Source organism: Alligator sinensis, unplaced genomic scaffold (assembly GCF_000455745.1).
Source record: "Alligator sinensis unplaced genomic scaffold, ASM45574v1 scaffold1584_2, whole genome shotgun sequence".
NCBI classification, from domain to species: domain Eukaryota; kingdom Metazoa; phylum Chordata; order Crocodylia; family Alligatoridae; genus Alligator; species Alligator sinensis.
Genome location: NW_005842864.1, coordinates 364,800 through 377,324, shown reverse-complemented (window position 1 = coordinate 377,324; position 12,525 = coordinate 364,800). Strand labels below are relative to the sequence as shown.

At 42.6% G+C, this 12,525-nt stretch overlaps 1 protein-coding gene across 1 annotated transcript in view; it reads left to right on the top strand.

The window, feature by feature from the left end:
• Positions 1–12,525, top strand: part of HTATSF1 (HIV-1 Tat specific factor 1) — a 21,466-nt gene that overhangs the window by 1,534 nt on the left and 7,407 nt on the right. The window contains exons 2-7 of the mRNA XM_014525688.2: positions 4–90; positions 3,237–3,441; positions 3,812–3,859; positions 8,726–8,880; positions 10,899–11,062; positions 12,116–12,215. Coding sequence (XP_014381174.1) covers positions 4–90; positions 3,237–3,441; positions 3,812–3,859; positions 8,726–8,880; positions 10,899–11,062; positions 12,116–12,215 — 759 coding nt within the window. The remainder of the gene's footprint in view (positions 1–3; positions 91–3,236; positions 3,442–3,811; positions 3,860–8,725; positions 8,881–10,898; positions 11,063–12,115; positions 12,216–12,525) is intronic.

The following is a 12,525-nucleotide window of genomic DNA, read 5'->3' as shown; positions in this document are numbered from 1 at the left end:
GAGGGCGGCACAGACGCCTTCACCTACGTGGACCCGGCCGACGGCGCCGCCTACGAGTGGGACCGCGAGAAAAAGGCCTGGTTCCCCAAGGTGCGTCACGCGGGAGGGGGTGGGGTGCGGGGCGTCCCAGGGGGGGGTGCAGTGGGACCATCCATCACGCCCCGCGTCCGACGACGGACCTCGAATCGCCCCCGAGGAGGAGCGGGGTCGACCCGGCTGGATTCGGAAAGGCGTGGCCGCGGGAAGATCGGATACAGCCGTCGGGCGAGGCGAGGCGCACCCAGAAATTTCCGAATCCCGACGTCCACGGCGCGGCGGTCCCAAGGAAGAGTCGCCCTCTTGTTTTGTCTGCAGTCAAAAATCACACGAAACCGAAGCTGGCGATTCATCGGGGAGCCTCGAGTGCGCCAAGGTTGAGAGCGCTGCCCTAGGGTCGCGCGGGGCAGGGCGGCCCCTGAAATCGTGACCCGGTTCGGAGTTTTTTTTACAGGAAACGACCTCTCGATCCGCATTTGGCGTTTGTACATCCTAAGCCCTGGGCCTCCTTGCCTGGCTCTTCCTACAAATGATGCCGGGGTGTTGGTTGTAGCTGTCCTGGTCTGAGGACACTGGCACACAAGGCTCTTTGGGTCGATCTGATCCCTTTTATTAAACCAGCTCGAATAGTTGGGCTAATAACGGTTTTCCCAACTATATCGGAGCTGGGCTAATAACGGTTTTGACGCCTATCGGAGCTGCGCTAATAGAAGAGATCGCATCTACTCGAAGAGCTTTGTCATAGAAGAGGAGTTATTTATCCCGCTACTTGTGGCCTCTGCCCGCCAACGTTTTGGACACGTGAATGACTTGTTTTTGCCGCGCTCATTAAACCTTGGGTGCAAAATACTTCTGAATTCGTAAATTAAGCAGACCTGAGACACGAAAAGTTGAGTTATGCCCAAAGCCAGACGTGTGGGGTTTTAATTTTTCTTGTTTGGCATGTCTGTGCCTGCCCGAATTCTGGATACTGTTAAAAGTCTTTCAATATAAATGCGAACAGCTACCAATTTTATACTGTGCTCCTTAAAATGAAAAAAAATCCTTGCTGATAAATGATATGTTCAGATACAAGTTATTTCTTTGTGCTGCTAGACGCGATGTGTCTTGTGAAAGACATTAGACCATATGTTGAATTTGTATGTTGGCATTCTTCGCTGCTAAACCCATGTATTTGGTCTCTCTGTCTCTTTCAAATGTAGACCATGTTCTCTGCGGCCAAACGTTCAGTTTGTTTCCACTTTGGTTTGCTCAGTATTGAAGCTGTGACAAGTCCTTCTAGTATTAATGGCTCCTGGTACGTGTTTCTTTCCTGAGTCTTTTGGACAGAGGTGACCCGAGCAAGGTGCAGGGCCCCGTCCCTGGACACAAGGATTTGGTGGGGCGGGGGGTTCAGAGCGGCTGGACATGAAGCCGCTGTGCTCCACCCGACTTGGCGGGGCACCCCAAAGTGAGGGGCCCATGACGGTTGCCCTGATTCAAACCCCCGCCCCGGACGGCCCTGCTTTTGAGTGCTTGAAGACTAAACTACCTCCAACTCCTGCAGAAATGGGTTGAAGCTCACAAGAGGGAAGTTGTCTATGGGCTTTTAATGCGTGGAATGGATTCTTTCTCACTTACAAAACCTTTACCAAGTGTGGTGCATGCCATTGCTTTTGGGGCCAGCATTGTAATACAAAACATTCTAAAAGCAAAATAGGTCGTGTATCAAGAAGTAGATTTAAATTAAGTTTTTGTCCAAATATAGTCTTACCAATCAAATTTTGAAAAGAGTGCAGCTGCAAGAAGATTACTTTTAGGAGGGATTGATTTACTGATATAGTAAGTTGTTCAGTGCAAGCTGTTAACAGCATTAACTGAAAAACTTGAAAATCTATTAAAAATAATTCTGAGAGAAATAATTCAGTACTTGTGATATTGTATTAACAAGCTGTTAAGGTTGACCAGACCCAAGTGTAGTTGAAGTTACCCTAATGTAAGATTTTTTTCAAAAGGTCAGTGCACTGCTATTGTAGTAGACCAGATCCAACCTTTTGGTTTTGAATTGCGCTAAATTGTGTTGGCTTCATGAGGCAAGCAAACTGTCCAGTGAACAGGCAAGCACTGCAAGCATATGAGCACTGGAGGGCTGTCGGATCTGGAATGTAATACTGTACTGTTGTTGAGCCCCAAATAATCTGTGTAAAAGAGCAGAGACTGTAGTGATTTAATTCATTCCTCTCTGCACTCAAGTAGGGTGTTATTTGCACCTTCTAAGAGCTCACTCTGGAATTAAGTCTTTGTCCTTTTTGAATGCTTGCGAAATAAAAATAAATAAATCATCACATTGATTATTACAGGCAGATAGATGTAGCACTCCTCTACAGTTGAGTCCAGCCTGAAAAGATTACGTGAAAGGTTAACCATATTTTCCTCTTTTTGTTATAACTATGCCACAACTGATTTATAACCTTAGCACTGATACTTGTCTAGCAAAGATTAAAGTACTTCATTTAAAACAAGTTTCTTAAAGGCTGGCTTTGACATTAATTGGTCATACAATCATTCCCTGGAGGGAGGCCTGATAGGAAGAGAGCCAGATAACCTATCTTCAAGTAGTGGCTGAGCCAAAGACATGATATATGATCTTAGACTTAAAGCCAAGTATTAATTTGTATAATCTACAATGAGATGTTTACTGTCTATCAACACCCATTATATTTTCTCTTTGAAAATGTTGCTTCCAAAAGACAGATGTCCTCAAGTGACAGTGACATTAATAGTTGATAGTTCTTGGATGGCTGTCAATGTCATTTCATCTGTTTGACATGGCTGAGAGCACTTGGTTTCTGTACTTGAGAGCAATCTAACTCAGTGAGTGAAAGAGAAACAAAATTTTACTGTGGTGGGAGGCATCACTTCTTAAAATTTCAGGTGTGATATAGACAAAAACTGTTGAATTTTGTTTGGTTCAGGTATTTCACACAGTTTGTATGGACTTTCATTATGGCTTTATTAATATTTATTGGTAATGGTTCAGCTGTGCTGTCTAGGCACCCTTTCCACTTTCTCATTGCAAGTGAAATAATCTCCATTATTTAGTGTTTTTTGGAAGTTGTCATCAGAAAATCACTATATTTGTAACATGGCACAGTGGGCAGTTCTTTGAAATGTGGATATTCTTTGAACTATGGATTAATATATTTTTTTTTTCTTTTCAGATAAATGAGGACTTCCTTGCAACATATCATGCAAACTATGGCTTCTCTACAGAGAATAAAGACAGTTCCTCTGCTTCTGGTGCAGTGATTGAAAGTAAGCCACCTGCAGATTCTAGGACACCTGGAATGCGGCAGCCAACAAATAAAAAAGAATCGCAACAAGCAGATCCCAAACAGAAAGGAGAAAAAAGAAAACCTGATGCAGGCAAGCAGTCCTATTTTTATACAAGTTGGAAAAGTACTATTTTTAAGGGGGGGAAGAAGGGGAGCAATTTTAAATTGTTTTTGAGTATCTTGCACAACAAAAATGAATCTATTTTGAAAAGTCTGAAATACTTGATTTATATAACACATTTGCTTCTAAAAACCTGTATTTCTACAGTGAGAATGAACTTACTGACAGGACGCTCAAAATGTTGTCATTAAGTGGAAAAATTTTGGATGAAATTGACAGATGGGACAATGAGTTTCTGAACTGTTAAGATTGACTGTGAACTTCTAAACTACGTGAAGATCAGCTCTTCCATATTTAATTCCTTAACTTCATTGTATTTAAATTATGATTTTGTTTTTAGGGTGGTTTCAGGTTGAAGAAGACAAAAACACAAATGTATACGTTACTGGTAAGTGAGCATGTTATCATTCATGTGGAGCAAGGATTTGTGTAGGTGATTCACCTAATTACTGTATTTACTTGACTATAAAATGACCACCTCCCCTCAATAATTGGATTTTTATATATGGAAAATTTACAAATATGTTGTAATTTTCCAGGTGTAGAATCTAATTATTGGAGGCTTGCCTTGTATTTGTCCTCCCACTGCAATAGTGGGGAAGATAAATGTGGGATGTTACATGGTCCCTTTGCCCTCTGCTGCCCTGACATCTTCCCTCTGCAAGCTGTTCTCTCACTTTCCTGTTAGACCCTGGTCTCTCTGAGTGCATGGAAGTGAGGGGAAATTTTTAAACCATTGACTTTGAAATAAACTTGCTTGTAGTAATTTAGCTCATCCAGATTTGATGTAATTTACCTTTTTTAACTGCCGCAAGTTTTAGCACAAGCACGCTGTAAACACGTTTTTAAAACATCACTTCTATATAAATCTGTCAGCAACAAGGGGCAGATGAGGAAAAGTGTTGGGTCCCTTACTTAATGGGGGAGGCAACCTAGCGCAGATGATGGGGAAGAGGCTGAAGTACTTGGTGCCTTTTTTGCCTCAGTCTTCACAAGCAAGGTCAGCTCCCAGGCAACTGCACCAGGTAGCACAGTTTGGGGAGAAGAGGAGCAGCCAACAGTGGTGAGAGAACAGGTTGGGGGCTGTTTAAGAAAAGCTGGACATGTACAAGTCCATGGGGCCAGATGTGATGCACCCAGAGGTGCTGAGGGAATTGGCTGCAGAGCTGCTGGACATTATCTTTGAAAACTCATGGCAATCAGGAGAGGTCCCAGGCAAGCAAACATAGTGCCCATCTTTAAGAAAGGGAAGGAAGATCCAGGGAACTACAGACTAGTCGGCCTCACTTCAGTCCCTGAAAAAATCATTGAGCAGATCCTCAAGGAATCCATTTATAAGCACTTGGAGGAGAAGGTGATTAGGAACAGTCACCATGGATTCACCAAGGGCAAGTCATACCTGACCAACTTGATTGCCTTCTGTGAAAAGATGACTGGCTCTGTGGATGTGGGGAGGAAAGTAGACATGATATACCTCAATTTTAGCAAGACTTTTGATATGGTCTCCCACAAAATTTTTGCAGCCAAGCTAAGGAAGTACGGGTTGGATGAATGAACTGTAAAGTAGTTAGAAAACTGGCTGGATCTTTGGACTCAAAGGGTGGTAATCAATAGCTCAATGTCTGGCTGGCAGCTGGTGTCAAATGGAGTGCCCCAGGGATCGGTCCTGGGGCTGGTGTTTTTTCATTATCTCTGTCAGTGACCTGGAAGAAGGGATGGAGTGTATGCTTAGCAAGTTTGCAGATGATACCAAGTTCTAGGACATAGTAGATACTCTGGAGGATAGGGCTAAGACTCGGTGACCTAGACAAACTGCAGAATTGGACCAAAAGGAATCTCAAGAAGTTCAATAAGGAAAAGTGCAAAGTCCTGCACTTGGGACAGAACAGTCCCCTGCACTTGGGACAGAACAGTCCCATGCACTGGTGCAGGCTGGGGGTGGGCTGACTGGGCAGCAGCTCTGCAGAAAAGGACCTGGGGGTTACAGTGGACAGTAAGCTAAACATGAGGCAGCAGTGTGCCCTAGTTGCAAAGAAGGCTAACAGCATGCTGGGCTGCATTGATAGGAGTGTTGTGAGCAGATCGATGGGAATGTTTCTTCCCCTCTACTCAGCACTGATGAAGTCGCATCTGGAGTCCTGTGTTCAGTTTTGGGCCTTCCACTGGAGAAAGGATGTGGACACATTGGAGAGAGTCCAGCAGAGGGCAAAGAAAATGATTAGAGAGCTTGGACCCATGACTTGTGAGAAGAGGCTGAGGGGACAAGGCTTATTTAGTTTGGAGAAGAGAAGACTGAGGGGAGGGATTTAATAGCAGCCTTCAACTCGCTGAGGGGTAGGTCCAAAGAGGATGGAGCTGGACTGTTCTCGGTGGTGGCAGGTGATAGAACAAGGAGCAACAGTCCCAAGTTACAGCAAAGGAAGTTTAGGCTAGACATTAGGAAAAAGTTTCTCATGAGGAAGGTAGTAAAGCACTGGAACTGGTTACCCAGAGAGGTGGTGGAGGTTTTTAAGACCAGGCTAGACAGAGCCATGGTTGAGATGATCTAGTTGAGGATGCTCCTACTTTGAGCAAGGGGTTGGACTGGATGACCTCCTGAGCAGTGTTCCCTCTAAGCCTTGCTGCATGTGCGGCCACGCAGGTGCGCTAGTGCCATGCTGCCAGGCACACCTGTGTGGCCGCGCACACCATGCAGCTTAGAGGGAACACTGCTCCTGAGGTCTCTTCCAACCCTAATTTTCTATGATTCTATGGGAGCAGGGCCACACTAATCATACACAACAGCCTGAGAGAGGGGGTGACAGGGGAATCTGGATGTGCTGTTTGGGGCCCTGTTTGGTGATGCTTGTTAGACGTTTGGCAAGGTTGGTGAAGAAACGGGAATAATTGAAAATGGGAAAGGAAGGCACAGCTCAGCTGTGGGAGTGAAGAGGAAGTCTAAGTGTATTTTGTGTAGTGGCTCACCGTGACTTCAAAGAGAATCAGGACTGAGCTTAATGGGCCCTACCATATGTCTTATATAGATGGGTTGCACTCACTTATCTTTGTAGTGGGTTCCTATTGGTATGTTTGCCCAATATAGGCCATGTGTTTTATAGCGGTACTCAGTGTTGGCTGAATTTAATCAACTTTATAATTGGTTTTCATTACTGAGCACCAGCAGTTTAATGACACAGCGTATTTAATGAGGCTTTCTTGTGTGCAAATGTAAGACGAGTTTTGTTTTGTTTTCCCCTATGCTGATTGCGGGGGGGAGAGTAGAGAAAAACCTCACCTTATACTTATGTAAATATGGTAGCGCCTGCATGAATCGCATCATAGTCGCTATTGTGAAAATGGCCACCCACTCTTTTCTCCATTCATAATTGCACAGGTTACTTATCCTCAAGTTCTTGAGTCTATAACATCCCCGTGACTGCTACAAAAATTGCGAACATGGGAAAGTAGTAGCAGGAAAGCAGAGGACACTTTAGCTCCTTTTAAATTCAGTTTAGCTGATTGATGCAGTTTGACCAGACAGCACGGCTAGTAGCTTGTTATCACTATTCAGAAAACATTGATCTAGAGATGAGATGTAACAAATTAATTTAAAAAACAGGGATTGTATAGGGAGGAGGAGAATAGTTTATAGCAAGGTGATGTAATTTTAAACGCTGCATGTGGCCTGAGGAATTTGTGTGTGGAGGGGTGGGCAGACAACCTCTGGTAGAAATATGGGAGAGCAGTGGCACTGGGATAAGGATGAGGAAGTAAGAAAGAAGCAAAAGAGAGACAAGTATTATACATATGTGTTTCAAGACTATATTTAACTTTCTGTGTTAGCTAGTGCTAAATATCTATTTTCATGTGCCAAAATTTTCAGGAAAGTTTAACTGTATCTGAACTTCTCAACCCAAAGATGAATTTTTGTCTGAAAATGTTGTGCAGCTAGGTTTGGCTGTTTCTTTTTGAGTTGTACGATTACAAGAAAAAAGTGTACTTCATTCTCTGGGCTTAGCTAGCACAGGGTTTTTAAAAAAAAAAAAATCAAATCCCTTTTGTTTCTTGTGCTCAGATAACATAGTTGTCTAAAAAGTTCACTGTGATGTGGAGATCATGGACAGACCCTCGTGTATCCTAGTATAACTTATGCTGGTTTTCTGTACCGCTGCCACTTAACCTGAGGTGGTTTGGGTTGCTATTGCTGCAGCTTAGCTGTTTGCCTTGAGGAAAGGTTTTACTTAAGATTCAAGCTGTGGACAGACCATCTAAACTGGTTTGACTTGGAGACGGGAGGAGTTTCACCCATGTTTTTTCTCAATAATAATTCTTCACTGGATTGGGTGACATAACTGCAGTTGAGCGGTTTGTGTGATCAGTCTCCTACATTTTTTTTTTTTTTTTTACATCCATGCTTTGTTGATTGCACAAGTGTGAACATGTTTCCTGTCTATACACTCAGTAAAGAAGGTATGTTGTATAAATCTGAGAGGGGAAAATTTGTCTGCTTGCTCTGGAGTTTGTAATGATCTGTTTCAGTGAGTGGAATCAATTGAGATGTGTGCACAGTGAAATAAATGCTTCATTGTTCAGTAAAGGTACCTGCACATTGGGCAATATGTGCTACAATATCATTGTTGTCTGAAATGCTTAGTACAACACGAAACTTGGTATCCACGGATTAGGAAATTCAGAATTTAATGATTGCTATTGAAACTATAACTTTCCATTTAATACATATTGTCGGGAGAAAAGATTCCCAACATGTCAATTAAAAGGAAGTATGCTAACAGTTGCAGTTGTCAGAGAACAGAAAAATTGTTCTTTGCAAGCTTTTGGGTACAGACACCCTTCTGTAGACTCTCCCTCTGCATGAAGTTGTATTGTGCTGTCATACTGGCTTTGACAAGAGAGCACAATACAACTGTAAACTCTTCCTCTGCCTGAAAAAGGGTGTTTGTACCCAAAAGCTTGCAAAGATCTTTTATTAGACCAACTAGATAGTTGGGAAGATTGTTCACGTTTACCCAAAGAACCATGTCTGTCTCTGTCCTTAGACCAACGTAGCTACAACCAATACCCCAGTTGCCAGAGAGTATATTTTTGAACATGTAAAAACTCATCCAAAAATGTCACTGACAGAAAGATTTTTCAATTAATGACAGATCTATTCATGTGTAGTTGTGTGTGTGTGTGGGGGGGGGGGGGGGGGGGGAGGAACTGGAATGGACTATAACCATATATAGCAAGTTTTCTGGTTTTATTCATTTTGCAGGTTTGCCTCCAGATGTTACAAAGGATGAATTTATACAGGTTATGTCAAAATGTGGCATAATTATGCTAGATCCTCAGACAGATGAACCTAAAATCAAACTCTATAAAGACAAGGAAGGGAATCTGAAAGGTGATGGCCTCTGTTGTTATCTCAAGGTCAGTGGTGCAATCAAAAGAGATGTTTTCATGATGTCTGTGCTTCATGGCAAAAGTTATTGCTAGCAAGTTTGCAGCTTTCTCAGGCATTTCCCAGTTAACGTGTTTGTTTTTAACAGAAGCTGCTGCTTCAGAACTGTTGGCGGGCTCTTTGCTTTGCTTTAAGATACCAGTGGTTATCATGTTCACAGTTGTCAGCTTATGTTCTTGCTGTTTATAGTTGATAAATCAAGTAAAATGTATTTACCCCCCCCCACAAAACCAAACCCCAAGTAGCTTTCATAATAGGGCCACTAAGTACATCCTTGATCCATATGATACAGAGATCTCTCCCTGAATCTATACAGTAGAGAAGGTTGAAAGTATGCCCTTTGTATATAGTAATGGTTCTCAGCCTTGACAGACTTTGCGCACCCCTTGAACAATGCTCACTTGTAGTTTTCACTAGTTTTGATTTTGGAAAATGAGAGAAGTTCTTCTGTTGAAAAGAACTTGGGGAGACTATATCATGTCAGAAAGAAATCAGTTGTGTTAAAAACACTATGAACACTCTGGTTGTGTCCAGATGAGTGGGGCTGTGCGGTGTGTGGCACCACAGACGTGTACCACACATTCAGCTGCTCTCTGCACTGCAAGGTAGCAATGCAGAATTTTTGGGTTTTTTGACCCTTGGAGATCCGGGGGTCAAAAAAAACCCATGCAACAAAAAAAAAAAAGCGCAGAGTGGCACATGCAGGAGTAGCATGCACTGCCCTTCTGAGGCTGCCAGCCAGGCTCCAAGTGGCAGAATCGCTGCTGCTGCAGCCCCAGGAGGCCCCCAGGACCCTAGGTAAAGCTGCGGGGACCAGCCTGATGCTGGCTTCAGCCTCCACTACCTCATCCGGGTAACCTGCTGCATGCCAGGGGGTGTGTGGCACAGGCATTCCCTGGGGACAAGCACCAGCGACATAAAAGTGCGGTGCTGCTTCTTGTTCCAGGGGAAGCAAACATCCATGCTTATGTCGATGGAGCCTCTGGTTTTATCTTGTGAATCATGTTTGTACATCTGACAGTGTGAATATTATTAGGTGGCAACCCTCCAAGAATCTCAAGGCTCCCCAGGGTGCCGTGTTGCCTTGGCTGAGAATCGCTCTTCAGAGTGAATTTTGCATGATAAGTTGTTGATGTGAAATGATAAAAATAGAAAATGCATTATATGAACGTTCATGCTTCTGTAATAGTAAAATCCTGGTTGAATTGCTATTGTGATCCTGAACTCTCTTTAGATGTTTACACAGTCAGAATGAAGTAGCTACAAAAGACAGGCTGAGTATTTCACCACGAGGACCTTTAATTTGTGTATTTTGTATTACTGTTTCACACTGTGATTAGAACCACTGTGATCTGCCTAAAGTTTAGACTGTGTGACTATACCCTGCCCTACATGCAGTTAGTCATGGACCATCCTGGAGCTTCAGCTACTTGAGCGGTGTGTCTTGGAGAGAGCATATTATGCCATTGGTCAGTCATACATGGTAGCTTCCTATTTCTTTAATGCCAAAAATGTGCCTAGTGTTCAGTGCATAAATATAAAGCCAACTTGTAACCCAAAACTTGGCTGTTGTCTTCCAGAAATACTTGGGATTGGCAAGACCTTTGACAATGGGACTTCAGATTCTAAATGAACTTATGTGCCTTTCTTAATTCTTAACTCTAATTATGGTATCTTGCTTGAGCATCACAGGTTGTTTTTTGAAAAATAGTTGGGGGAAGAAAAGCATCAATTAATTTTATAATTTGGAACGTGAATCTGTGTTATAGGAAAACAGTGAAATACTGGCTTGACTTTTGCCACAAACAAAGCAGTTAACATTTGCCCCCTTTTCTAATAGACTCTTATATTAAATGGGTTGCAACTATTTGTTTTGAGTGGAGAGGAATGAAATTTTATCTTAACTTTTTAACACCCAAACCTTCATCTAAGTAAGTTGGCTATGTCTTGTTTCAAAGTTTGCCGCGTTATTTTAATGTCCCAATAGAGAGAATCGGTTGGTCTCGCATTAAGACTTTTGGACGAGGCTGAGATTAGAGGATACAAACTGCATGTTGAAGTTGCAAAGTTTCAGCTGAAGGGGGAGTATGATGCAAGCAAAAAGAGGAAGAAATGCAAGGACTACAGGAAGAAGATGTCTCAACAGCAAAAGTTTGTCACATTTCTTTTTCAGTAAAATGTTACTTTTGTTCTGCATATATGTGTTGGTTGGGTTTCTCCTATAGTTTCACTTATTTCATTGTTATACCACCATCTAAAATCTGATTTTTCTTAAAGTTATTTTACTGATGTTAGTTTCCTCTCCAAAAGGAGGGAAACTTTGATACCTTGCAAGTCATCAAGATTGTCAAAACTGGCTGGAATCAATAGACAGTGAGTGCATCTCAACAAAGGCTTAAAGCTAAGAGTTGGGAAGCAATGAACTTCTTTCTTTTGTTAAAAACATTTGATAAGGTGTTTTTGCTGGAGTTCCTGAGCCTTCTCTGGAATTCTGTAGTCACTTCTCTCACTGGTGCTGTACCCTTCCTCTGTTCTGTATAACAAGATGCGAAAAAGCAAATTGTGTTATGCTGCGTTGGAACTATTAGCATGGGGTCAGCTTGTATAGGAATAACATGTTTCCATCTTTGCCAGTTTGCTCTGATATCTGACTTCATATGAATAATATTTCTTTAAATATTGGGAGTAGGGAAGCTACTACTCTTTCTTAAAAAAACAAGAAAAGAAAAGAAAGTCTTGGCCACTTGCTTATTTTATTCTCTACCAGAGTGTTCCTGTGAACATTCTTTTAATTGATCCTAAGCTGACCTGATACAGGATGATTTTTTTTAAATAGCGTGTGTGGATCAAGTAGTCGGAGTAGGTAGCTTAATTGGGTTTCTCTTCACCCCGTTTAGTTGCCTTTTACAGAATATTCCTTATGTTTAATACATTACACTGACATGAAAGTTTTGGCAAGTTTGGTGTGCCTCAGTTTTGGGTACTTTGTGGAACTTAAAGCAGCTTTATAAGAGGAACAGCAATTAAGTTACAAATTGCTATTCCATTTTCTAGAAGAGTAATTTAAGTCTTTGGTACCAGGGATGCCATTACTGGAATCTGCATGTCAAGAAATATCAAATTAATGATTTTTTTTCAACAAATACTTGTAGAAACTGGAGAGAGCTGCAACAATGTGCTCTGACTGTTGATTCATTTCATTAGACAGCTGGATTGGAGGCCTGAGAAGAAAGATGCTACCGCTCGAATGCGACATGAACGTGTTATCATCATCAGGAACATGTTTCATCCAAAGGATTTTGAGGTAGGATTTTATGCTAACTAATTGAGCGATTTGGCTGTGTTATCTCAGAAATATTTGCGTGGGGGGCTCTGCACGGGTGCCCTGCCCAGGCCAGCTCCAGCCCTTTAAGGAAAAAACCAAACAAACCCCAGACTCCCTGCTCCTGCTGGTGGGGAGTAATCCCTGGTGCTCACCATTGCCCCGCACCATGTGGGGGGCTCTGCATGAGCCCCAGAGGCTGCAGCAGGAGCAATCAGTCCCAGGGATTTTTTTGGCTTTTTTTTTTTTTTTTTCCTTAAAGGGCCTGGGGGGGGCACCCATGGTGGGGGGC